The sequence below is a fragment of the Chanodichthys erythropterus genome, chromosome 16 (genome assembly GCF_024489055.1).
Source record: "Chanodichthys erythropterus isolate Z2021 chromosome 16, ASM2448905v1, whole genome shotgun sequence".
Classification (NCBI taxonomy): Eukaryota; Metazoa; Chordata; class Actinopteri; order Cypriniformes; family Xenocyprididae; genus Chanodichthys; species Chanodichthys erythropterus.
The window spans coordinates 10,951,676-10,979,240 of record NC_090236.1 but is presented as its reverse complement, the minus strand read 5'-3'; the positions used below and the strand labels follow the sequence as shown (position 1 = coordinate 10,979,240).

At 38.3% G+C, this 27,565-nt stretch overlaps 1 protein-coding gene across 3 annotated transcripts; it reads left to right on the top strand.

The window, feature by feature from the left end:
• Nucleotides 1-81: 81 nt before the first annotated feature.
• chico lies at nt 82-27,565 on the top strand. Of its 3 annotated transcripts, none has more exons than XM_067363483.1 (9): nt 83-330; nt 466-550; nt 5,089-5,249; nt 16,488-16,585; nt 20,591-20,654; nt 21,883-21,927; nt 22,282-22,344; nt 22,549-22,623; nt 25,012-27,565. In XM_067363483.1, exons 3-9 carry the CDS (start codon nt 5,223-5,225, stop codon nt 25,237-25,239), a joined length of 600 nt encoding a protein of 199 aa, XP_067219584.1. In that variant the 5' UTR covers nt 83-330; nt 466-550; nt 5,089-5,222; the 3' UTR covers nt 25,240-27,565. The 3 variants fall into 3 exon arrangements, with proteins under 3 accessions (XP_067219585.1, XP_067219584.1, XP_067219586.1); XM_067363485.1 differs by having other exon boundaries at nt 84-330; nt 25,015-27,565; XM_067363484.1 differs by having other exon boundaries at nt 82-550.

The window sequence follows — 27,565 nt, the reverse complement described above, 5'->3', positions numbered from 1 at the left end:
ACATACGCTCCCGGAAGGTTACCAGGCAACGTGAGCACGGTGTAATTAATATTCATGAGTAAAGCCTTCCCCGTAGTAGAATCTGTAATTTGGCGTCTTGCATCACATGAGTCTGTACATACGAGTCCTGAAGCGGCGGAACTACGAGGCATGATTTTCCGAGCACAGGCAGCTCTTTCACCGCTCATAGACAGACACACGCAAGACTAGCGTACAGACGACCAGTTTTAGACGTTTTTTCCTCCTTTTCAAACGCATTCTGCTAATTTTCTCCAATATAAACGCATCTATTAGCTTTAGCCAGGTAGCTTGTAGCTGGAAATTGGGCAAGTATGATCAGCCTGGCAGTGGATTAATCGCTGAAATTGGCCTATTCCAACAGAAGATTTATTTTTTCGTATGTGAAACCGCAATGTCACACACTGTAGTAAAGATAACCTGTTGTTTTTGTTATTCTAAAGGCAGAGCTATCTGAAGTTGATGTAGGTTTTGCAAAGCTGAACAACAAAATCCAGGAAAACTGGAGATCATAGCCAAGAAATCTGTTCAGGCCGGAACACACCAAGCCGACGGCGACGAACTAGTGGCGACGAAAGCAGACTGCGGGGTCGGCTGGCGTCGGCTGGCGTCGGCAGCGTCTGGGTCCAAAGTTGCCCTGACACACCAAGCCGACGTTCGACAGCCGACGGCCAAATAGCACGTCCGTTCTGCGCCTGCGTGAGATGAAATGCCTTTCCATGCCAGCAGGTGGCAGTAGTTTGTGTTCGTTGCTATGGTTCGTTGCTAGGGAGACCGGAAGAGCTACAGGGATACAAAACATAAACAAAGGTGCATGAAAAACCAGTTCTCGCTCATCACATACGGATTCGTGTTATTTCAAAAATGTCCGACACGTTGCAAATGGCACTGGCTTTGTCAGCCCTTGGTCTTTTGCTTGTGGAAGAGGAAAAGAAGAAGCGGATGAGAAAAATACGGAGAAAGCGCACTAAATGGGTGAAACCATGGATACTCCAGAGACAGGCCCAAGGTGCTTTCCCGAACCTGTGTCGAGAGCTCGAGTTACAGGAAACTTGTGGTTTTAAAAATTTCGCTCGGCTTTTTCCCACTCAATTTCACATGTTAAAAGAACTTATTAGTCCAATCATACAGAGAACAAACACGAACTACCGGGATTGTATCTCCGTGGGGGAACGTCTGATGATTACACTACGGTTCTTGGCAACAGGTAAGGTTATTCGTTGTTTGAACATTTCATTAAAACACCTTTTCAGTTGTGTTTATTTTGGTGTATTATGAAGCATTATAAAAGTGAAAAGAATTTTATTATTTTGTATCCAGTTGTAGCCTACTTTAAAAAGACACAATGTATAAAACATTATTATGGTTGTTTGTAGCACAATGTCTTTAATAACTGATAAAAAAAATATTTGCTTTAATGTAGTGTAGTACAAATGCATTAAAAGTGTTAGATTTGACTCTGTAAAAGGTGTGGAAAATTAATAGTGGAGTTATGTGTTTGTAATCTTTGCAGGAGAAAGCTTCAAGAGCCTTTCTTACCAATTCCGGGTGGGAATGTCCACAATTCAGCAATTTGTTCCTGAAACCTGTGCAGCAATCTACCAAGTCTTAAAAGAGAAATACCTAAAGGTATACATGTATCTGTTTAATGTTTTTTGTTTTAGCCCAAAAATGAGCAATTTTTTTGATCTCTCAGATATTGTTTTAGGAGGCCTCTGATGTAGAAATTAAAGATTTTTCAGTTTTTTTACATTTTAATAAGGGTAATTTTAGGGTCTTATATTGTAGTAGATAAACTGAAAGAATAGACAGGATGGTAGACCATGTGTCGAGGGCAGAGATCTAAGTATTATCCATCAAATTATAATTTCAATGCAAATAAAATTCCACTACTACATTCAAACAATACAGTCTGGCTGGCCTATTATGCTCTCTACTTATCATACTAAAAGAACACATTCATCCCCCCAGAGCACTTACAGGTTCATATTCAAGACCATTCATACCTGTCCCTGAACAATGCAACAGGCATCTCCCCCCAAAATCCAAAACATAAAGAGCCTAATGCTGACCTATAAACACTTCTTCAACCCAATAGCATTGTGAGGACGAACAATAGAACCCATTAACTATGTAAATGTGATCTTGAGAGAAAAAAACATTTGCAGGCATTTTTTTTTAAATTTTTGAAAGTGATGTTGTAATTCTGCAGAAGTGGGCTTTGCAGGGTTAATTCAAGAATGTCAAAATCACTGAGTTATTAATGGTCTGACGAGTTAAACTAATTTCTTTTAATTATATTGTTTTTTAGTGCCCAGACACAGTGGAAGAGTGGCAGCAAGTAGCCGTTGGATTCCAGAATCAGTGGCATTTCCCAAATTGCCTGGGTGCTCTGGATGGAAAGCACATTAACATTCGTCCCCCTCCAGGATCTGGATCTAAATTCTTCAACTACAAGCATACATTCTCAATAGTGCTTATGGCACTGGTAGACAGCAACTACAGATTTCTGTATGTTGATGTGGGCTGCAACGGGCGCATTTCAGATGGTGGAGTGTTTGGGGGATGCTCATTGCAGGATGCCTTGGAGAAAAGAACATCCAACATTCCTGCACCTGCACCACTTCCTGAATCAGACCAGCTGGCCCCTTACTGCATTGTGGCTGATGAGGCATTCCCCTTAAAGGAATACCTCATGAAGCCATACCCGAACCGCAAGCTGTCTGTAGAGCAACGCATATTCAATTACAGACTTTCGCGAGCTCGAAGGGTGGTTGAAAATGCATTTGGCATCCTGGCAAATCGTTTTCGCGTCCTACTAACCACCATTAATATTCAAAGCACTGCCAAAGTGGAGGACATTGTTTTGTCTTGCTGTGCTCTGCACAACTTTCTGCGCAAAGAGTGCTGTGAAGTGTACATGGCAGGAATCGACCAGGAAGAACAAGATCATGACACTGTCCCTGGAAGATGGAGAGAAGACCCTGGCCTACAGCAGGCCTCTCTGCCACGCACAACCAACAGTACAACACACGCCAAACAGCTCAGGGATAAACTGTGCCAGTACTTTAATTCGGACACCGGTGCAGTGCCCTTTCAGTGGGGCAAAATATAAGCATGTAGCAAACTTGTTTTCTTACCCCCTTGTCCTTGGTTTTTGTTTTATAACAATGGTGTGAATTTGCAAAATAAAGTTTATATTTTTACATCATTGTGTTTTGTGATTTTTTTTTACATAAAGAACAGTGAAGTACCTTTTACACAAAGTCAGTGTTTTATTTTCAAATGTGCAAAAATAGCATTAAGGTAATTTACAGAAAAATATCAACAGTTGGTATTTAAAATAAATAAAATGTACAGAAATATAAACTTTGCATAAGTACTCTAATATAACGTACAACTAAGCGTGACATATTTACTAAATGCTACAATATCTGTTTACAATTTTGCTACATAAAAAATTACAAGTGTGTATACTGATTGGAAGATGCATCCAGTGCATGGTTGTGGCCCACTGAATATTTGAAAATGCAATTATCAACCTCATGCTGGAAATGTGGCAGTAGATGTGGTGGCAAATTCCGCATTCTGTGTTCAAGATTTTTGCAGTAAGCTGAGATGGCATCATTGGTGTTTTCCTGTGATGCCAACTTTTCCAGAGTTTTGCCGATGGTGCGCATCAAGTTTGTGGATTCCTCGCTGGAGGATTCGTCTTGCATCTTCCTGCGCTTCCCTGGAGGCTTTGGTTTTATGTTGGAGCTTTGCAAATGGTCCTTTCTCATGGCTGTGGACTCAGTTCCACAGATGGTGGATTCAGCCAAGGGTGTACTTGACCGTAGGTCAGCATCACTGAAGCTGGGGTCTTCATGGGTGCCAGTCCAGGTGTCACTGTTGGTACCATCTGAGGGTGAACAGGAATCACTATCAGCCGCAGGTTCCTTAAAAAACATAAGATACAAATGTGACAAGTTAATGTAATGGCTTGACTTAATATGCGGAGTTACTTGTGAATAGACTCTTTTAAAGAAGCACTTGCCATCTTACAAAAAGCAAAATGTTTATTTTATTCTGAAATTAAACAATAAATAAATAAATAAATATAAATATATTTGTTTATTTACCATGATCATTAGATTTGAAGTGCTCTCCTTCCTTTTTGTGTGAGGCTCTAGAAACTGCAGGCGGTTCAGGATCCATTGCTGCCTGCCAGTCTTCTGAGCTCCAGAACTTCCTGAGGGTCCTTGTTTCTTATAACGCATGTATTGGGTTCACCAATGAATCCCACCGCTTCTTGAGCTCTTTTTCTGAGGGACAAAGTAAAATTTTGTAAGCATTAAGTGTTATGGCTGCTTATTTTGTCACTTTAATGAGTATTTGTTATGCCAACAAATGTTACTTTTTGCTGTATTGTTAATTATATTATTAACAATTTGATTAACTTTAATATTATTATGAAATATGAGATGCTAGCACAGCACATATTAATTACTGTCTGTTTCCATAAACAAACTTAGTTTGGTACACACAAAACACTAAAATGGTTATATTAGTTTTACTATGGACTATTGAACAATTACAAACAAGCTTTCTCAATTGCCAAAAAGGAAATCTTACCTGATATGACGAGTTTATTTTCGATCTCACGCCACAGTTCAGCTTTCAGCACACGGTTGACATAACATTTTTCCGTAATGTCATACAAACCCGGCCTTTCCTGGATCATGTTGATCAATTCGTCTTCACTTGCCTCGTTCCAGATAGCCATGTCTTTCACGTACCTAAGGTAAACAATGTGTGTTCCCTCTTGACTTCGTCGTTTACTTGCTTCGTCACTTCCGTTTTTCTTTTCTCATGCACTGGTTCGCTAGCTGAACAGCCAATCAGAATGATCATATGGCCCGACGGCCCGACGAGGTCCAACGCCGATTCAACATTTCGAATCGGCCGAAACAAAGCCGACGAGGACCAACTTCAGCCGACGGTGCAGAACACACCGAGGAAACTTAGTCGGCCGACGAAGAAAAACTGCCCGACGGCCGACCGTCGGCTTGGTGTGTTCCGGCCTTTCAGGAGACCAGACTAAAGACCTTTCTACCTTCAAATTGATCAGTTTAGACCAAAACGAGACCGAACAAAGAAGACGTCCATCCAAAGGCTTTCCGTATCATCTACAGAGAAAGAATAAAGCACAAAAACAGGCTGATATGATGTTTCCACAAGCCAGGCACTCGGTAAGTGTCTCATTCTCCTTCATTCATGCTGATTGTCACACAGCAGCTGTTATGGACATTGTATTGCTTTCATATTGATGTAACAGAAAGTACCATGTAATTACCATTTTATTTGTTTGTACATGGTACTATAATGTTTTGTGGACACGAACCCTGATTTTACCATGGTAATACCATGTTGCACAAGTGGTTTTTGACGTCTAAAATGGCAATATCATGTTTTTTTTTTTTTTTGGTTATGTCCACTTAGTACTATGGTAAAGTTCTGTTATCATTTGGTAATAACATAGTACTTTCAGATTTAGATTTTTATTCACAAGACACAATAATGATGTACAATTGTAAATTTGAATGCTCTTCTTTTTCTAGTATGATATAGATCTAGTAAGCCCACTTAGGTTGTGCACCTAATGTAAACATTTTTTCATTTTTATTTTTTGACTATTGAGCCAGTGTGAGTTTTAAAAATGTGCTCAGTTTCTCATTGTCTAGTCTGTATCCTTCCTCCTGCAAAAGCTGGATCTACTTGTTTTTAGTAGAAGTGCATGAACATTTCTGAACATTTCTATTGAAAGACGTACATAAAGCATATTGTTTTGAAAGCATTGCTAAAATTAGTCTCCATTAACTAATGTTTATCAATTACGTGTTGTTAATTCCAGTGGAAAATATCAATCCATACAAGATTCACCTTAATTTGGATGAATGTTCACCCCAGAGACATGTCTTTGTGTATTTTTCCATGTTAAATAGATGAAAAGATTGCATTGGCTCCTTAATGTTTTGTTTTCTTGATCTTTGGTGGTTTTGTTCACAGTTTGGTTTTTATCTCATGATTCAGATGTCAGGTTTCAGGTAGCATGTCAAAATGAAAGCATTTCTGAATGTATTATGGTTCAGGTAGGGTCGGAGATGCTTGTTTGCACACCAGTTGCCTGGTTCCCTCCCTGTAGAGGCTTAATTGTGTCGTTTCCATGAATTGTTCCTGTGCACACAGTGGGCAGCTTGTGTTAATGAGTCCCCAGTCATTATTTTGTTTGCACTCAAGCCTAATTGCCTTTTCCCCTGTGCATACAGGCATATGTGAACACACAAACACGAGGACGCTAAATGAAAACCACACACATGGATGGATTTGGAGGTTTCTGTAATTGAGGCCTTTTTGTTAATTCAGAGAGTAGAATTTAGAAGAACATTTCAGTGTTCTGCAAACTTGAGATGTCTGCGAGGAAGTGAACGAGACGTTCTGACACTTGAACCGATTGAAATTTGAGCCTGAGCAGTGTCCTGAATCGATTCCTGATTCCGGTATTTCATATTTTATTTTGAAGCATGTTAATGGTGGTGTTTTCAGTTGGTATTCATATAGTGTAGGTCTCTGCCTTATAGTTTCATGACGTGACAATTAAAACTACAACATCTTCAGGCCCTTGTCCAGAAACTCTATAGCATTAAGCATCAAAAGTCAATTGTAGATTGGTTTGGTTTCATTAAAAAAAAAAAAAAAGTAAACATATGCATATGTAATAATAACAGGGACTTTCGCAACATGTTGTTTTAGAAACTTGGTTATAGGGACTAGCCACCAGGGTGGTTCCCCAAGAGATAATGCTCCCCTATGAACATTTTCCTGGTTTCATTCGCACCGCCAGTAGGAACTCTGAAGTGACGTAAACTGTTCTTGTTGTTGTGACTTTTGTTTTGACGGCGTGGTGGAATCTTTTGACGGCTCTGAGAACAGCTCAGCCAGAGCCTGAGCACACAGTGCTCACATTCTCCATCTTCATTAGTTAAATTACAATCTGTTTAACAATCCTGTCTAATACGTTATTACTAGGGCTGGGTGATATATTGCATGTGATTGTCATGCGCATTTCGTCAGCAAAGCCGGTTCCCTGATTACCGCAAAATGTTTTCGGCATCACCTGCTTTCAAATGGAGCGCCATTTAATAGACAGAACCATAAATCACTGACAAGCTACGCAATATCACGTTCATTACTGCAGATGAATCGCCTTCGATAATGAACGTGATATTGCGTGGCTTGTCAGTGATCTACGGCTCTGTCTATTAAATGCCGCTCCATTAGAAAGCAGGTGATGGCGATTTAGCGGTAATCAGGGAAGCGGCTTTACTGACGAAATGCGCGTGACAATCGCATGTGATATATCGCCCAGCCCTAGTTATTACAAAGAAAGTAGACAGTATATGAAAAAGTATTAGCTTTTGCCGTGTGGTTGACGCCCAGTGATGCTAGCTGAGCAGAAATATAATCATGTTTTGATTGGGCCGCTCAAAGTCGCTCTGGAATTTCTTAGCATCAGGTTGAGAGGTCTATCTATCACTGTTTTCCATGTTTGTAGAGTTTATGGAGTAAATATATAGGCTGTGTACACGGCTTTTTAAAAATGACGAGTGCTGGTGTGTCGCATGTTTGACCAGATCAGCGTACACTTACATCACTGGTAGTTCCTTTTGTGCTCGGTTAGACCTTTTAGACTCTGAAGTAGTCGTAATCGTGATTAGAAATTCGATTAATTGTGCAGCCCTAGGGAACGTTTACATGACCATGATTTACTAAATACGGAAAAGTTTTTCCTTTGCTTTTTTCGCATACAGACAACAGCATTTGTCAAAATGATCCTTGTTCACACACATCCACGAAAACGACTAAATTCATCACGCTGAATTTTTTATGGCTGGCCCGTAGTTGGCGATGTCACTTTGTAAAGAAACACTACACACCTATAGACTGAACACGTATTACACGTGCGTGACGTCACCGTTTTCAAAATATGACAGCATTTCTTTAGGGATTATTTTGTTGTTGTTGTTGATTACAAGGCTGTCTTAAAATAACAGATTAATACATCAACAGCGAAAACTGACCACTTTAAAGACTTTAATGTTTACATGTCTTATTGCTGCTGATGAATTCTTAAGTACACTGACCAAACTTTGGTCTTAAACCTCAGAAATTTCCGCAGAAGTGGGAATTAGGTGGAGATTAACTGCAGGATCCCAAATCATGGATTAGGAGTTACAGCTGACTGCTCCGTTTAATCTTAGCCTCAAAGATTTACTGTGTTCTTTGGTATTTGGGATCTTTGGGATCAGTTTGACTTATCAAACCTCTGAAGTTACTTATCGACTTTTGGTTGATAGATTTGATAATTGTTTTGGGACAAATCCTTCACAGAGCTAGGAATTTTTTGAAAGGGAAGGATATTTTGCTGCAAACAGAGGAACTTGTGCTCGCAGTCAGGATTGAGAAAGATTCTTTTTTTTAAAAAGTAGAAAACACTTAATTCTAAATGAAACATGTGTGACACTGTTTCTCTTAATCCAATTGTTGGTCCTTTTCGGCTTGTTTGTGTTAATAAGTCAGGCCCAGTGGATTATGGTTAAGGATTACTGCTTCAGCTTTGTTTGGTGACCATAAGAAGCTATTCGTCAGATTCTGATGACCGTCGTCTTCCTCTCTCCATCTGAACTCTTGAACTCTGTGCTCACTGGAGATAATGGACAATACCAAACTCCACTTCTCTGAGCAGCCGTCCTGTGCTGAGATAACACACTGATCTTTTGAGCTCCTGTGTTGATGTCATTGTTTTGGTCGTAGGAGCATTAGAAAAGCATTTTTTCTTTCTTATAAAGTTAAAAAAATTAAGCTTCCAATTGACCCTTTTCACATTTCTGGGGTTCTCAGAACCGGAAGTCATCATAGTTGGGTAAACTTATGGTGAATGGGCGATGACAGCAAATGTAATTTTTTTATTTCCATTTGCTCCTATAGCAAAAGAAAAAAGTCAATTAAAGTGTTTTCGAGAACCAGTTCCAAATTTCCAAGAATCAGGGATTCGATAAGACACATGCATTTCGATTTAGTTTAACAATTCCTGTGTTTGCATTTTAACGTGATTTTAACCATTCAAGCGAAAGAGAATGCAATTCGGAACAAGCGCCATGTTTCCGCACAGAAGGCCGTCTCTCATATAGTGCGCGAATACTTAATTGAGTTTTCTTTTGCATCTTCTTGCAATTGAACGGACACATATACACACAATTATGTCAAAATTTCTACGTAAACATCGGATTTGTCTTAAGTGAACGTGAACAATTGAGGGAAGAAATGCATGTGTAACAGTATATTGGATCCGTGCATTCAACAACCTAATAAACCCGCTGCAGTCTGTCATTTGTTAATCAAAGAAGAAAAGAAAAAGAAAATCACTCTCTGATCTTGAATGAACAACTATTGTAACTTTAATAAGGATTAAGAAAACTATGCAGTGTTTTTTTTTTTTTTTTTTTTTTACATTTGATTTCAATTTCTGTACCTTTAGGCCTTTTCATTTGTGCTTCAATGCTTTTGCTAATGTGTTCTTTTTTATTACTGAATGTTTACTTGTCTTTAATAATATTTGAAATTTATATTAGTTAGGCAAGTTATTTTTGCTATGGTATTTTTGTTAAAACCATAGGCAAAAGTTCCTCATGCAAGTGTTCTTAAGGCTGCTGATTTTTGTTCATGGCATTTAGCTGCAATAGAATGCTTTGCAAAAAGACAGAATGTTTTATATCTAAATGTTTGACTTTTTTTTGCCTTATTGTAGAGCTGCACGATTCTGGATAAAATGAGAATCACTATTTTTTTTTATTTCAAATGGAGATCACGATTCTCCCATGATTTAGAATATACAACTAAACAAAATAGTGTTATTTACTAGAGTTCTGACAAAATTGATGGACTAATTGCTGGAAAAAGGATTAATTTTAATGAATTATTTAAAAAATATGTTTTTTGAATTAATTGAATGACTCATTAATAAATACATGTTTCATTACTGGATGAATCAGTGTTTTTGAATGAATATTTTGAGTAAATGATTCAATGACATACATTTTTTTATCAGTCACTTCTCGCCACTTAGTTGCATAAGATGTAATTGATACAACCGTTATTTGAAGCACCAAGTTATTGCTCTATTTTAATTGCTATCATAGACATCACTGTTTATATTCTAACTTTAAACTTTTAACTCAGTACTTCTGTGACAATTTGATTATTTGTAGCACAGAAAAAACTACTGTGTTTCAAAACTGCTCTCTCTGGATCAACGCAGCAGCACGAAAACAGATTTGAGTGTTCTGATATGATTTGTCAAAGGTTTAATAGACACAGGTGAATCGTTGTCAGTAATAAAATAAGATTGCGTGGGTGTTTGAATCTTAGATCGCGATCTTTTTACAATTAATCATGCAGCTCTACCTTATTGGAATCGAACTTGGAATCGAGAAGAAGCAGAATCGGAATTACTAAAATTCAAACAATACCCAAACCAACTTTTTTTTGTTTTTGTTGTTGTTGTTGTACTTACTGGAACCGTAGTATCAGTGCATTTGACAACCTTACACACAGCAGTGTAAATTTGTTTTTGTTTGTTTTTTGTCATTGACTGCCAAGGTAATTTAACACAAAGCTTTGTGGTTGCTGTGGTGTTCTGGGTGGTTTCTTGGGTGTTGCTTTGTGGTTTCTGTGGTCTTCGGGGTGATTGCTAGGGTGTTTCTACGTGGTTGGTGTGGTCTTCCGGATGGCTGCTAGAATGTTGCTTTGTGGTTGCTGTGGTGTTCCAGGTGGTTGTTAGGGTATTGCTATGGGGTTGCTGTGGTGTTCTGGGTGGTTGCTGTGGTGTTCCAGGTGGTTGTTAGGGTATTGCTATGGGGTTGCTGTGGTGTTCTGGGTGGTTGCTGTGTAAAAAAAAAAAAAAAGTGATGTCACATCTCTCTTCAACAAGCTGGATGATTGTAGTACAAAAGAGTTGCATGCCAAAGTTAATTACTTAGTGTTTGGGTTTGTTCAAGTCTATAACCCTCAGTATGAGCAATAATAATAGTGATGCTTGACTTGGCAGACACTACAAGGATTTAACAGTCTGATGCCATGGAGAACCTTCTTAACTTCCACAAAGAACCTTTTATACTCTAGTCTAGTGCTTTAGAAAACCATCTACATACCAGTGCTTTAAAGAAACCAGAAACCAAACACTGAAGAAACATCAAGAACTTATATATCAACTCAAATATAAATGGCTCTTTAAAAATCGGTTATTATTAGCACTCCACCCATCACAGTTCATGTGATGATTCATCAGGGAATTCAAAGGAACACTGATTGTCGTTTTCTGGGAAGTTGTAAGCATGTCTTTTGATGCTCTTTCTCAGCTCGTGATGTCACAGCATGATTGTTACATTTCACTTTTGAATTCTGTTTGAAACCCACTAATCGACTGTGAACGTTTAGCAGGATTGAGTGTGTGAGACGTGTGTTTGTACAGGAGCAGGTGCACGAGAGACGTATGTGTGGTTCTTATGCAGTCAGATATCTCTCTCACGCTTATCTTTGTTTATGTACATACTGGTGTTTGCTAAGGCAAGCATCGCTGTTATTATTGCTTATACATGAGTTAATGATTGAAACTAGTGCTGCATGACTTGTGATTGTGAATTAAAATTGTAGTGCTGCAAAAATTGTGATTGTGAATTAAAATTCAATAAAAAAAATCCAGTTTTACTGTGCTTGTTTGTACAATCCAAAAAGGGTTTTTCACAGCGATAGCATAGAAGATAGAACTCTTTTTGTTTCCCCAAAGAACCTTTCAGTGAACAGTTATCGCACTATCAAATAACAGCACTGAATAACACATTTCTATGTACAAATTGCATCTAAAATTAGTGGAGAACACATAGAAACGATAAAGATGCATCATCTAAGCTGCCCAAAACAAGAAAAGCTAATGCATTAGGGTAATGTTTAATGTGGCTTGCCCTGTCAGGTGCTTTGACAGATGTGTGTGCTGTTTAATGTGTGATATATGTTTCATAACACTTTCATTTTACTGTTATATTCTAATCTGTAAGTGTTACAAATTCACAGAAGTATTTCCATTTTTGCATGAAGGTTCACCCTGACAGTCTGCGTTAAACTTCAGACTTTACTGATTGTGCATCAAACAGACAGGATGCATTAAAGAGGGAGACAGGAATTCAGTGAAAAAAATATTTATTTTGCTGAAATATCTGTTGTTGGACATTAAATTTAGGTTTAAAAGTCAACATGTACTTCTCTGAATCATGTTATACCAGATTCACAGATAAAACTCAGCGTATTCCATCCGCTTCACTTTTAAGTAGTTTAAAATGAATGCTTATATGCATGCATAGTTGATAGACTCGCCTGTCATATATTTATGTTCTCCATTTGAAAACATACCTATTGTTAATATTAATGCTGTTGTTATAAATAAAAAAAAAAAAAAAAAAAAGATGCTACTGGGAGTACTAAGCTACACTAAAAAATTAGCAACGTTTATATATATATATATATATATATTATTCAGTCTGTGTAGAATATTTTAGTGTTGAAATCATAGGAATAGGAATTTTAGGGCCTTTTCTGACTTGAGCCTGTATGCAGTCACCTAAAAACATGCATAGTAGCCGCTAATCATGCAGAACACCTTAACAACCACATAGAAGCACCCTGGCAACCACACTGCAACAATCACATGGCAATGTGCAATCAACCACTCAGAACTCCTTAACAACTGCATAACACCATGGTGACACCCTAGCAACCTCCCTCATCAATATGGCAGTGACCTTTTTTGTTTTACACGCAAAAGCTCAACATTTTCTTCAGAGAATCTAGTTTTAAATGTTTTTTGTGTGTGTGTGTGTGTGTGTTTCTGCTGAGTATGAGACTCTCTCATTCTCAGACACACACACACAAACACTGCAGTCTGGGTTCATTATGTGTGTATTGTGTTGTGAGGGTGGACAGGGGTCTGGAAGACATTATTAAGGACAACTGAATTAACAAGACCCCCCTTTCAGTACAACACCCCCAACAGAGAGAGAGGTTAATCCCCCTGGCGCACACACGCTTTCATATTCTCTGAAATAATCACACACACTCACTCACTCTCGGCTGTTAACTGTGTGTGTGTGTGTGTGTGTGTGTGTGTGTGTGTGTGTGTGTGTGTGTGTGTGTGTGTGTGTGTGTGTGTGTGTGTGTGTGTGTGTGTGTGTGTGTGTGTGTGTGTGTGTGTGTGTGTGTGTGTGTGTGTGTGTGTACAACCACTGCCACCACACCACACCCCGCTGCTGCTGCTAATGTGTTTGTGAACCACTGAAAGATCAGTCATACTGTGAAAACACACATACACATATATATGCTTGCACACATGAGCTGGAGTGTAATTGCAAGACTGTTTTTGTCTGCGGCATGCTCAACCCCCCCTCAAAACATCTCACTTCCTGTGCTACTATAACACACACCAGCCGCAATTTTGGAGACAAAAAAGCAGATAAGACCCCGAGGGCTCTGAGTGTGTGTGTATGTGTGTGTGTATGTGCGCAGCAGATGTCTGGGTCACTCAGGCCAAAGTCCCTCATTAGCATCACAAAGGGGGCAACAGCAGAGCCTTTAGCCCCGCCAGCCGCCAGAGGAGAGATTTTATTCTCTTTAGTTTGTGTTTTTATTGTAATGCTTTTTTTTTTTTTTTTTTTTTTTTTTTATATAAATGATTTTATTTTCTTTATCTAGAGGCTAGTGCTCAATTTATTTTTATTCTAGACACTTTATTTTATTTATTTTTTATTTGTTTTATTGTAGATAATTTATTTTGATTTTGCTTTTTATTATATTTTTCATTTCTATTTTATTCTAGAAGCTTTAAGTATCTATATCTATCTATCTTTATAAATATTATATATATATGTGTGTGTATGTATATATAAAGTAAAAGTGTGCACAGTTTCCTGTGATGGTTAGGTTTAGAGGTAGTATAGGGGGATAGAAAATACAGTTTGTAAAGTATAACCATTACGCCTATGGAATGTCCCCACAATTCACAAAAATGAACGTGTGTGTGTGTATTTGATGGCAATATTGTATGCAAAACCAGATTTAAGACATTTTCGGAAGAAAATATTAAAGAAATATAAATAAATGGCTTGTGTAAAACTCGGTGTCAAAACACTAAGGTGCACAAGCTATAAGACTCCAGTTTGGCACCATTGATATTTTTTAATAGGCAAGAAGTCACAGATCTTGTGGTGTGAATATTGAGACATGCTTCAACTAGTCACAGGCACTACAGCAGATCTTCTTCAAAAGAGCGAAAGAATGCAAGAGGAGAGCAAAACATTGTGATGCAAAGAGAAATAAATGATAACATCACACTTATCATGCAAGCACATTTTTCTTATCTGCCCTGTTCTGTGCAATTTAGTGTTTAAACGTGTTGTGTGCACCAACACAACTGAAAACTGAGTCTTCAAGTATGCGCAGGGCGACGACCTTCTGTCCTGTAGCTTGTGCGTGGCTTTAGTGTGTCAATAATGTCATGCCAATAAAGCACATTAAAACTGAGGAGAGAGATGCTGGACCTCACAGTGAACGGTTCAGTCTCATGTGTTCAGGGTTCACAGGTGATGCTGCTGTTTCTCTTCCTCTAATTGATTTCTAATAGCAGGAATAGACTAGAGGGATTTACTGAAACACACACATGTTTCTCCTCTCCCTGGAGACGCTATCATCCACAGGAGGAGAGACATGGAGGGATGGGCAGAATGTGAGGGAGGAGAATGGGAAAGGTGCTTCAGTTTACCTTTTTAATGTGTTTTCATAAAACCGATAGTTTTGGCTATGTTTGAAGACATTGTAAATTGGTAAATAAAAATATGTTCAAATTCATTAAAATGATGCATTAATGTGCCAAATCTACAGGTAAAAATATCACATACAGTTAGGCGAATGAACAGTTTTTCTTCTTCTTAATAATAAAAAAATAGTATTAGCATTAATATATTATAATTAGTAATTTCGAGAGAAATCACAAAGAAATGCTTAGAAGAGAGTGGATGGATGACAGTATGGCGATAACTATATCTACAGAGCTCTAATATTTAGGTCACATTTATTCATTTAGCAAACACTTTTGTCCAAAACACTTTTCCATATTAATTTTTTCTCTTTTAAATATAATATATAAATGCATGTGTGTGTATATATATATATATATATATATATATAACATGTTTTAATTTATTTATTTATTTTTTACCTTTTTTTCATGCAGTTGGCATCATTCAAGAAACTGGATATGTAATTTTTTTCTGTTTAATGATAATTATAATAAATATTTGTGTGCGGTCCTTGTAAACCTTACGTTATATGGACAAAATGTCCCCACAAAGATGGCAATATCCAAAATCCTTGACCTTGTGGACATTTTTTGTCATTGGAACCATTTTTTGGTCCCCATGAGGATGGACAGCTTATAAAACATATTAAGTAATGTTTTTTGAAAATATAAAAATGCATAAAGTTTTCTGGGATTGGTAGGTTTAGGGTTAGAGGATAGAATATACAGTTTGTACAGCAAAACCATTATGTGTATGGAAATTCCCCATAAAACCGTGTGTGTGTGTGTTTAAAGTAAAGCAAACATTCTCTGCTGAGATGTTTTGTTCTGCCTGTATATTCCTCCTCTGGGAGCCAATTGTATTTAAACACACACACACACACCTGTCCAGCGATTTCTGTGTGAATCTTTCTGCATTTAAAGGACTCTTTGACCATAAATCACATTGAGCACAGAAACATATCCAGTTTCTCTCTTTCTAAGGTGTGATGGTTTGTGTTGTTCCTGTCTGTCTGGTCTTAAAGGTCACAAGTCATTGACCCCTGGTAAAGCAGGTCGGAGGTGAAAAGCCAATGGCCTTTCTATTTTATTTGTGCGAAGCTTTAATTTCAGCGTGACCTGACAAGCTCACCTCAGACTCAAGATATAATCACTGTCTCAGTTGTGTCTTTTAGAAGAATTCCTTTAACCTGTTTGCGCTTTGCAGTAATGAAATGTTATTGAGAAGGGACACCGCGGGCTAAATCTGATCAGAAGATTTGCTATCATGGCTGTGGTTTTTTTTTTTTTCTATGGTCGTAATGTTTCGTTTGTTTGTTTGTTTGAATGTTATGTTTTTTATGCAGTTATGCATTTTGTTTATTTTAGCATCAGTTAGGACTTAAAATTAGCTTGATAACCGGAAAAGAAGAGTTTTAACAATTATATCAGGGTTCAGTATGGTTCAATGTGTTAACTTAGCTAATACCTTTGTTGTTTATTAGTCACTGTCAAATCTAATCTCTCATTTATTGTCTTTGTTTTTCAGGCTTCGTCTCAATCAGCACAGGCACTCAAATTCACCACATCAGACTCTTGTGATCGCATCAAAGACGAGTTTCAGTTCCTGCAGGCACAATATCACAGGTATACCAAACACATGTACACCACCGTTCAAAGGTTTGGGGTCAGTATGGTTTATTTTTTAACAAAATTAATACTTTTATATAGCAAAGATGCATTAAATTGAACAAAAATGACAAAGACATTTATAATTCTACAAAAGATTCTATTTCAAATAAATGCTCTATTCTAATCTTCAAAGAATCCTGAAAAAAACAAGAAATGTTTCTTGAGCAGCAAATCAGCATATTAGAATGATTTCTGAAGGATCATGTGACACTGAAGACTGGAGTAATGATGCTGAAAATTCACCTTTGATCACAGGAATAAATTACATTTTAAGTTATATTAAAGTAGAAAACAGTTATTTTAAATTGTAAAAATATTTCATAAAATTACTGTTTTACTGTATTTTTAGATTCAATAAATGAAGCCTTAGTGAGCACTAAACATAAAATTGCATCTTTTCTTTTTTTTATTAAACAGTGGTTTAGTGAACAAATTTTGTCTCTTTAAATGAATTCAATTATAATAAACATTTTCATATAGATAAAAAAATATATATATACCTCAGCTAATGCTGTAAACTATAAACAGGGATCCCTTTATTGCACATTACTATAATATTAAAGGTTACAATTAACAACAGAGCCCAAACTATTAATTTAGCTATTTATTTTTAGATATAATAAACACCCAAAAAAAAAAAAAAAAAAATTCCACATAAGGCAGGTTTTGCATTAACCTCTAAATCTAATTATAAAATTATTACTCCAACTCATTTTTTAAAATATATACAATAATTTACACAGTAACTGTCATAACTTGTTTTCATGACAAAGTTATTTAAACTTTAAGACATTACTAACATGTAATATAGTATAGCTAATATAGTGCATATATCTAGTGAAATGCTCCCTCTAGAATTGATTTCTCTAGTGAACTAACATGCTGTGGACACTGAATGACTTGCCTGAGGTGAATGTAATGCTGTGTGAGATGATATTCTCAAGCTGTTTTATTGATGTCTTTCCGCGGTTGAAACACTGATTGAGAGATTACACGCATATCTAGATCGTCTGTTCTTCTTCTTCTGCACTTTTTCCTGTTGTGGCGGTTAACAAACTGCATTGCATTAGCAATGCACGTACCCCCTTCTGGATTGGAGTGTGGATCGCCTTTGACTGGCTGTATTCGTCGTCTAACTGCATGAACCAAACCGTGACGTACGGTTCGAATACATGTACCATTCCACTCCTACGCAAAACTAGTTTAACCGTTAAAGCACATTCAGACAACCCTGAGAAGCACAAGCAGCTTCTCTCCTCCTCACTTTCACTCTAGTCCCTAAAAACACCCTGCCCGTGTGAATTTCTCTCTGTGTTGGTCAAATGGTGTGAACACGGCCCCTCCTGGAAAAGCTTCCTGTCATCATCTGTCATCACAGAGATACGAGCGATCGTGGAGGGCATCCGGCCATCACATATCAGACAAACCACGGACAGAGGAAGGAAAAGGGAAATGTAGAAGGATAAACAAATGAGCGTGTTGATGTCTTTCAGATCTGCCGTTCCTACCAGACGACACTGCGGCGCTTTAGATTTCCACGCTGAATAATCTCGGTGTGAATAAGCCATAATTCTGGTGTAGGTTTAAAAAAAATCACGGCCACTTCATCTTACAGCGCCATGTCTCTCAGTATTTACCCAACAAGTACATACTGAATGATGCTAATGAATGAGTTATTATTCTGTGGAGCTGCTTGTGATTACATTATTATTATTATTGCTTTAGTGATTAAAGACCTCATAAAACACTTTGACAGATGCAGTTTTCTCTTCTGTGTTGATTTAAGGGCGTTGGGATGGGATATTTAAAAAAAATAATTAATTTGTTTCAACTAGTCAATAAGATTTATTTTACATAACAGTCATAAACCATGATTTACTACATGCTTTTAGTGGGTGGCAAGTAATGATGGGGGAATATATTCTCATTCTAGAGGGCATTTGTTAAAGGGTAAGTTCACCCAAAAATGAAAGTCCTGTCATTTATTACTCACCCTCATGCCGTTCCACACCCGTAAGACCTTCATTAATCTTCAGAACACAAATTAAGATATTTTAGTTGAAATCCGACGGCTCCGTGAGGTCTTCATAGGGAGCAATGACATTTCCTCTCTCAAGATCCATGAAGGTACTAAAAACATATTTAAATCTGTTCATGTGAGTTCAGTGGTTCAATATTAATATTATAAAGCGACGAGAATATTTTTGGAGTACCAGAAAAACAAAATAACAGCTTTCATAGTGATGGCCGATTTTAAAACACTGCTTCAGGAAGATTCGGAGCGTTATGAATCAACGTGTCGAATCAGCTGTTCGGAGCGCCAAAGTCACATGATTTCAACCGTTTGGCATTTTGACACACGATCCGAATCATGATTCGACACAAATGATTCATAATGCTCCGATGCTTGTTTTGAAATCGGTGCACCAAAAATATTCTTGTTGCTTTATAATATTATAATATTAGCATCAGTCAGTAAAGTCAGAAATATTCGCAAATCATCATATTAGAATGATTTCTGAAGGATCATGTGACACTGAAGACTGGAATAATGATGCTGAAAATTCAGCTTTGATCACAGAAATAAATTACATATTAAAAATATAATCAAAAAGAAAACACTTATTTTAAATAATAATAATATTTCACAATATTACTGTTTTTACTGTATTTTTATTCAAATAAATGCAGCTTTGGTGAGCATAAGAAACTTCTTTCAAAGACTTTAAAGAGACCCCAAACTTATAAAAGATAGTGTACAGTATGTGTAGCAAAGACAATTGACCGTAAAAAAAGTGTTACCAAAGCCACTTTTAGTAAGGGTGAAGTATTATATGAAGGACCGAACCATACATTCTTTCATGATTACATTCTTCTAAATGCATGGCCAGCCAATCACAAGCTTTCATCAGCCGATCCAGACAGGAAACTTGTTGTCATGGTGATAGAATGTCACTGAATATTTTTTTAGCTTTGAGAGTGAGAGAAAAAATGAGGTAAAGTGTAGCTGACAGCCTCAATGAAAAGTGTGTGTGTGTGTGTGTGTGTGTTTTAGGGTAAAATGTAAATATTTAAGCTGTCATTCAGACCATGAGAACTTCTCCATCTTTTCCTTCACTTAAAGTCCCCCTGAAAAGTTTTTTAGCTTCTAATATTAATATGTTAGCCTTAAGGTTATGAATGGGCTGGTGTGTTCTAAAACAATGACAAAATTTGCATTTAGGATATATAAGCATTCAAAAGGTACAGTCTCTCACTTCCACAAAAATGGATCACGGATTTTCATGACATCACATCGCACTTAAGTTTCTCGTCAGATCTACTGTCCAATCAAATGCTCTCTAGAATCTGAAGTCCCGCCCCCTCCTACACTATCAACAGACACTGAAGCTGAAATTGGTAATTTGTTCACACATTCACTAGTTTCTACATGGTGAATGACACATAATGCTCAATATAGAGAATAGGGAACGATTCAAACAGTAAATATGCTTTCCATTTACGCAAATGAAGTCCGTTTTCGCGTTAATGTCACCGCAGCGCAAGCTGCTCTTGTCCAGAGACACGAGAGCACAGAACGGATCATATCCGCCGGACCGTGAGTCAACACATTTGAATTCTGCACATAATGCTGTATTTTAAAGTGATCTAGAGGAGATTAGGAGGAGAAACGGTTAGAGATTGGAAGGAAATGGAGGTTTTACTGAGTTTAACGAGCTGTGATATAAACGAAACGCTATTGGCCATTTTTAAAAAGAGGCAGGGCTGTTCGATATGTTCCGCCCCGTCTTCCTGTTTCAGTTGAAATTATGTCAACACATTGAATAATGCTGTGCGTTCCAAGACACTTCAGTGGGCCTTTAAAGATGCACCATGTAATTTTTCCTCCTAAAAAACATTTTACAAGAAATGAATAGTACTTCTCATGCTGCCTTGTGTTTTTCTCTCTTTCTGTGTCAGTCTGAAGTTGGAATGTGATAAACTGGCGAGTGAGAAATCTGAAATGCAGCGTCATTACATAATGGTGAGTAAAGCATGCATGTTAAAAGTTTTATCAGACCTACAGTTATACACCAATTAGACTATTATCCAGCGCACTATTTCTTTCTAGTCTCTTATTTAGTTTTTATATGTGCATTTCTTACATTTCCCCTTTTTTTTCCTTTTGTTTTTGGGCTTTATCTCTGATGTAAGTTAAATAAGTTGTTCTTATTTGCAATTTTTTTTCAGTTCTCTTATTCATTTCTTTCAATATTTTTTCTTTTTCTTTTTTTTTATAATTTGTCTGTAACGCTGTGGGCGTCTGTAGTAATTCACACACAAGCGTCTCATTGATCAGTTGTATCATGGGTCGTAAGTGTGCACAAGCGTATTGACGTCTTCCTGACGGATCAATGCGTGTCTGTAACGGCTTTGTCTGAGCGGGACCGCAGAGATCTGAGAGACCTGCTGCTTTTGCCATGAGCAAAGCTTCTAGCACAGAGCCTAAATCACAGATGAGTCGGTTTGAAGTTTCAGGAGAAATACTAGATAAAGTTAAATTGATGTCTTCGCCTCCACCTCTTTTGTTTGAAGAGATCTATGCTCTTTCACTACATTTTCATTTTTCTTTCAGTGCAGATATCTATGCCATTCTGTTTAAGAGTCTTATAGAGACTTTATACATTATCATGAAGGATTTTCTATAGCTCTTTTATGAATATAAAGATTTTGACTGTCAATGCTCCACTGTTTTTACTTTCTTCTCTCCACACTCTTTTGTAATGCCTCTTTGAGACCCCATATCAAGTGTTTTTTTGTTGTTGTTTTGTTTTTGTTTTTTTACATTTTAAAGGCATAAGTTCACCCAAAAATGAAAATTATCCTATGATTTACTCACCCTAAAGCCCTCCCTAGGTTTATGTGACTGCTGGAAGCTAGTTAAATATGGAAATTTTTCTTTCAAAACCCATCGGTTTGCTTCAGAAGGACTTTATTGGAGCCGTGTGGAGTACTTTACAATGGATGGATGCACTTTTTTGGCCTTCAAAATCATGCTCCCCATTCACTGCCATTTATAAAGCTTGGAAGAGCCAGGATATTTTTAAATATATCTCCAATTGTATTTGTCTGAAAGAAGAAAGTCATAGATGTCTTTAGGGTGATTAAATCATTTTTGCATGAACTATCTCTTTAAGATCTCCCAATTTACTTGAATTCACCCATCAAAATGTCTGATCTCTCTGATGTTCCTCTTTCCTGTTTCTCTGCAGTATTATGAGATGTCATATGGACTCAACATTGAAATGCACAAACAGGTGAGAATATAAATATTGTGTCAGAATCTGCACACTTTTTGCTTTTTTCTTCATTATCATAGTTGTCAAAATATTTAATAAATAAATATGACAGAAGAAATGTTGCTCTTTAGATTGATGGTTGTGCAGAATCTGCAGAGTTTCCTTTAAAGTGCAAGCCTACTTATATGGTTTGTACATATGCAGCGCCCTAGATTCAGTAGCTGTCTTCCATCAAACACGGTCAGCATACATTATCATGACTGACTGTGTTGTTCATGTGCTTTTGTGCAACATCAGCAGGCTGTAAGCGCATCCCCAGCTACCCTATTAATGGATGTAAACCCATGAGATGTGCTTGTGTTCTGTCTGCAGGCGGAGATTGTGAAGAGATTGAACGGAATCTGTGCTCAGGTGTTGCCCTACCTGTCTCAAGAGGTCAGACTGTGTGATTTATTTATGACACACTCTCTATAATGACTCTCAGCCTCATTAGTGACATAAATGTGCTGTTGGTTTGTGTCATGGGTTGCTTTTATGCACTGATGAGCATTTGGTTGGTTTTTTGTATGCTGTTCTTTTTACCTGAAGACATAAAATGTGTGTGTTTGTGTGTGTGTGTGTGTGTGTGTGTGTGTGTAGCACCAGCAGCAGGTCCTGGGGGCAATTGAGCGAGCCAAACAGGTCACTCCTCCTGAGATGAACTCAATTATTCGGGTAGGAACTTCATACTGTTCAACATGAGTGTCATTATGTAGGGCTGGGAGATTTTTGCTAAAAAAGTAACAAATAATAATAATAAATATATATGTATGTATGTATATTAGTGCTGTCAAGTCGATTAATCGCATCTAACATTAAAGTTTCTAATACTATATAGTGTGTGTTTGTGTACACCGATCAGGCATAACATTATGAGCACTGACAGGTGAAGTGAATAACACTAATTATCTCTTCATCATGGCACAAGTGAACATTTTGTCCTCAAAGTTGTGTTAGAAGGAGGAAAAATGGGCAAGCGTAAGGATTTGAGCGAGTTTGACAAGGGCCAATTTGTGATGACTAGGCGACTGGGTCAGAGCATCTCCAAAACCGCAGCTCTTGTGGGGTGTTCCCGGTCTGCAGTGGTCAGTATCTATCAAAAGAAGTCCAAGGAAGGAACAATGGTGAACCGGCGACAGGGTCATGGGTGGCCAAGGCTTATTGATGCACGCGGGGAGCGAAGGCTGGACCGTGTGGTCCGATCCAACAGATGAGCTACTGTTGCTCAAATTGCTCAAGAAGTTAATGCTGGTTCTGATAGAAAGGTGTCAGAATACACAGTGCATCAGTTTGTTGTGTATGGAGCTGCATGGGTGCAGATCAGTCAGGGTGCCCATGCTGCCCCCTGTCCACCGCCGAAAGCGCCAACAGTGGGCACGTGGGTGCACTTACCTGGGGAACACATCGCACCAGGATGCACTATGGGAAGCCGGTGGAGGCAGTGTGATGCTTTGGCCAATGTTCTGCTGGGAAACCTTGGGTCCTGCCATCCATATGGATGTTACTTTGACACATACCACCTACCTAAGCATTATTGCAGATCATGTACACCCTTTAATGGAAACAGTATGCCCTGGTGGCTGTGGCCTCTTTTAGCAGGATAATGCACCCTGCCACAAAGCAAAAATTGTTCAGGAATGGTTTGAGGAGCACAACAAGGAGTTTGAGGTGTTGACTTAAAGCTGATTTATACTTCTGCGTCGAGTGTACGCCGTAGCTACGGCATAGGCTGTTTGTACCACGCGTAGCCTGTGATCGTAGCCTGACGTGCACCTCTTCAAAAATGTAACAACGCGTCAATTCTACGCGGACCGCAAGCGCTGTGATTGGTCTGCTAGAACCCTTCCCTCAGGTCAAAAAAACTGGCAGAGAACACTCGGAGAAGAGCGAGCGTTTTCAACTTCCATAGGAAAGAAATACGCTCCGTTTCAGAGGACACATGCAGTCAAACTGCAACAAAAGTCGTTACCCATTTGCCGCTTCTCTGCCGTTTCTATTTGTAAGCTTCTCTGACAACGTTCATGACAAGCTGCTTCTTCTTCGACTTTTGCCTTGATACTCAGCATTACCGCGGACACTGCCTACTAGTGGTCTGCATGCACGTCGACGCGGACAACGACGCAGAAGTATAAATGGACACAGACACACACAGCCTATGGCGCAGAGGCTCCGCCGTAGGTCCGACGCAGAAGTATAAATCAGCCTTTAGCCTCCAAATTCCCCAAATCTCAATCCAATCAAGCATCTGTGGGATGTGCTGAACAAACAAGTCAGATCCATGGAGGCTCCACCTCACAACTTACAGGACTTAAAGGATCTGCTGCTAACATCTTGGTGTCAGATACCACAGCACACCTTCAGGGGTCTAGAGGAGTCCATGCTTCGACAGGTCAGGGCTGTTTTGGCTGCAAAAGGGGGTCCAAAACAATATTAGGAAGGTGGTCATAATGTTATGCCTGATCATGTATATATACAAATTGTAGAAAATCGAAGGAACCATTATTTTTGCCAATTAGATTCCAATTGTTTTGTGGAAGAATTAAAAAAAAAAAAAAAAAAAAAAAAAACATTTGAATGAACACCAGGAAGAATATTTAGTTTTTTTTATGCAAGTAATAGACAACAATGTTATAATATATTTTTCCATATTTTTCTCGTTTGCACCGATTAATTGAAATGGACAGTTTGATTAGATTCATATGATTGAATAGAACTCACTGTATAACTGTTTTAGCTACTAAAATTTAAATTATTAAAATTAAAATTTAAGTTATTAAACCAAGTCTGTATTACTACACTCATACTCAGAAAGGCAAATTAAAAGCGAAAACAGTGGCAAAATAAATGGCAACAAAAAGTGCATTAAAATAATTGTATTTTTATCAGTGAGTGTTGTAAATGCAAAGTTATGTGAGTATTTTTATTCTGCAAAAGTGCAGTTAAATGCAATGTGGCTTTGTCATTAAACTTTCAGATGCATGTCAACAATATGAAAGTTATTGCAATCTTTCTTTAACCTCCACGGATGTTTGTTTGTCTGTTTGTTGTTTGGTGTAATCACAGCAGCAGCTTCAGGTTCACCAGCTCTCTCAGCTTCAGGGTTTGGCGTTACCCATGACCCCTCTACCCCTGGGCTTGACTCAGCCCGCCCTGCCCGCCGTCACCTCCAGCTCTGGCCTCCTGTCGCTGTCCAGCATCCTCGCGTCACACGCTCACATGGCCAAGGAGGACAAGAGCTCTCGCGACGGTGCTGACGGCCACCGCGAGGATGATGCCGACAAATCCGACTAGCCTTCGCAGAGATGGTTTGATTCTGTCTCATGAGTTCTGTAAAGAGGGGCGGAGCTCAGAAAGAGAGGAGGAGAGATTGCCGAAACCTTCCTTTTCCTCTCTTCACATCTGTCTCATTGGATTGGGTCTGATTCAATCTCTCTCTCTCTCTCTGTTAGTACAGCGAATCTTTCCTCCGTAATATTGTTTGATTTTTTTTTTTGATTTTTTTCATTTTCATTAGTGGTACTTGCTAAGGCTCTATTACTATCATATTTGGGGTTAGTGATTTCAACAAACCCCTAACCCTAAGTATTAAACTTCAGCATGTAACATGCCTCAAATCGTGTGTCTTGTTGAGGAGAGGTGTATTATTACTGTAAATTACTTCTTAATTTTTCCTGGCATACATTAATATGGGTGAAAAATATCCCATAGATAATGATGGGGGGACGCAAACCATATCTAGAGACCTGAATATCATAGAGTCTAGGTGGTGCACTCTTATGAGTCACCCAAAACGCACAGGCAACTCCTTAGCAACCACCTAGTAACACCATAGCAACTGCATAGCTGCCCTGGCAACTACTCTAAACACATATTGCACAAACAACCACTCAGAACAACTAAACAACCACATGGCAATGGCCTAGTAACCAATTGAAACGATCTAGCATTTGCACAATGTTAGCCAACTATGGGCGTAAGTTCTGTTGAACTCTGTTGGTAACAACAGAACTTGCAACCATAGTTGCTTTTGGGAAACGCTCCCCAGAACAACTTAAAACACCCTATCATTTGTGTAGCAATGCACTAAACCAATTACAACACTGTAGCACCACACAGTAACACCCTGGCAACCACCCATAACACTCTGGTAGTGGCACAGAATCATGCTAAAACCTTCAGAACATTAAAGTAACATCTTAGTAACCAATCTGAATGCTTTAGAATTTGCATAGCAATGCACAAAACATTTTAGCAACCACACAGCAACACCCTGGCAACCACCCACAACTCAGTAGTGGTAGAGCAACATGAGCAAAACATTCAGAACACCCTAGCAACCACCTTGTAACCAATCAGAATGCTCTAGAGTTTGCGTAGCAATGCACAAAAAAACATTCAAAACATTTTATCAACCACACAGTAACACCCTGGCAACTACCCATAACACTCTGGTAGTGGCACAGAAACATGCTAAAAGCATTCAGAACACTCTAGAAACCACCTATTAACCAATCAGAATGCTCTAGAATTTGCATAGCAATGCACAAAACAATTCAAAACATTTTAGCAACACCCTGGCAACTACCCAGAACACTCTAGTAGTAGCAGAGCGTAGAGCAGTATAAATAAAAACATTCAGAACACCCTAGCAACCACCTAGTAACACTCTAGTAACTGCATAAGTGCCCTATCAACCACCCTAAATGCATATTGCGCAAACAACCATGCAGAGCAACTTAGCAACTACATAGCAATGGCCTAGCAACCAATTAAAACAATCTAGCATTTGAAAAGCCAATAAATAAGCAACAATTCAGAACCCTGTAGCAACCACAGAGCAACCCTAAAATCCACTCAGAACACTCATAGCAACTGTACAACTGCCCTGGTAACTGCCCCAAACACATATGCGCAAAAAGCCACTCAGAACAACTTATCAATCATATAGCAACACCCTAGCAACAAATCAAAATGTCATAGCATTTGTATAGCAATGCATTAACTATTCAGAAGACTGTAGCAACCACAGAGCAGCACCCTGACAACCACACAGAACACTCTAGTATTTAAATAGCAGCATGCTAAAAACATTCAGAACACCTTTGCAACCACACAAAATGGCCTAGCAAGCACCTAGTAACACCCTAGCAACTGGATAACTGCCCTTGCAACCACCCCAAACACTTAGCAATGTGCAAACAAACATATCTCAACAGCCGAGCATAGAACACACTAGCAACCATAGCGATGCCTTGGCAACCACCTGGAATGGCGTAGCCTCTGATTCTGATGCTTTCACGTTACTGGTTAGTGAAGCACTTCAGTTGGCCAGCGGTCTGTTTATGTCCTGACTAGTGGATCAGAAATGCTTGCAGTTAATTGCTCTCTAATCGAATATTCAATGTATTTCATAATATTATATTCTAGGCTTATCTAGATAAGGGTTTAAACCCTGTAGTGACCCTTTCACATTAATTGATTTAAGTATTTTATATAAAAAGATGGAACCAGGTTAAAAAAAATCCTTAAAGGGATAGTTCACCCAGAAATGAAAAATGTTGTCATTACTAACTCACCCTCAAGTTGTTCCAAACCTGTATGAGTTTCTTTCTTCTGT

Bases quoted from the DNA above. Each gene is read 5' to 3' on its own strand.
- chico (XM_067363484.1), top strand. From the start codon at position 5,223: ATGATGTTTCCACAAGCCAGGCACTCG. The intron at 16,586-20,590 runs GTATACCAAACA...TTTCTGTGTCAG, and splicing joins CTGCAGGCACAATATCACAG to TCTGAAGTTGGAATGTGATA. The intron at 21,928-22,281 runs GTGAGAATATAA...TTCTGTCTGCAG, and splicing joins ACATTGAAATGCACAAACAG to GCGGAGATTGTGAAGAGATT.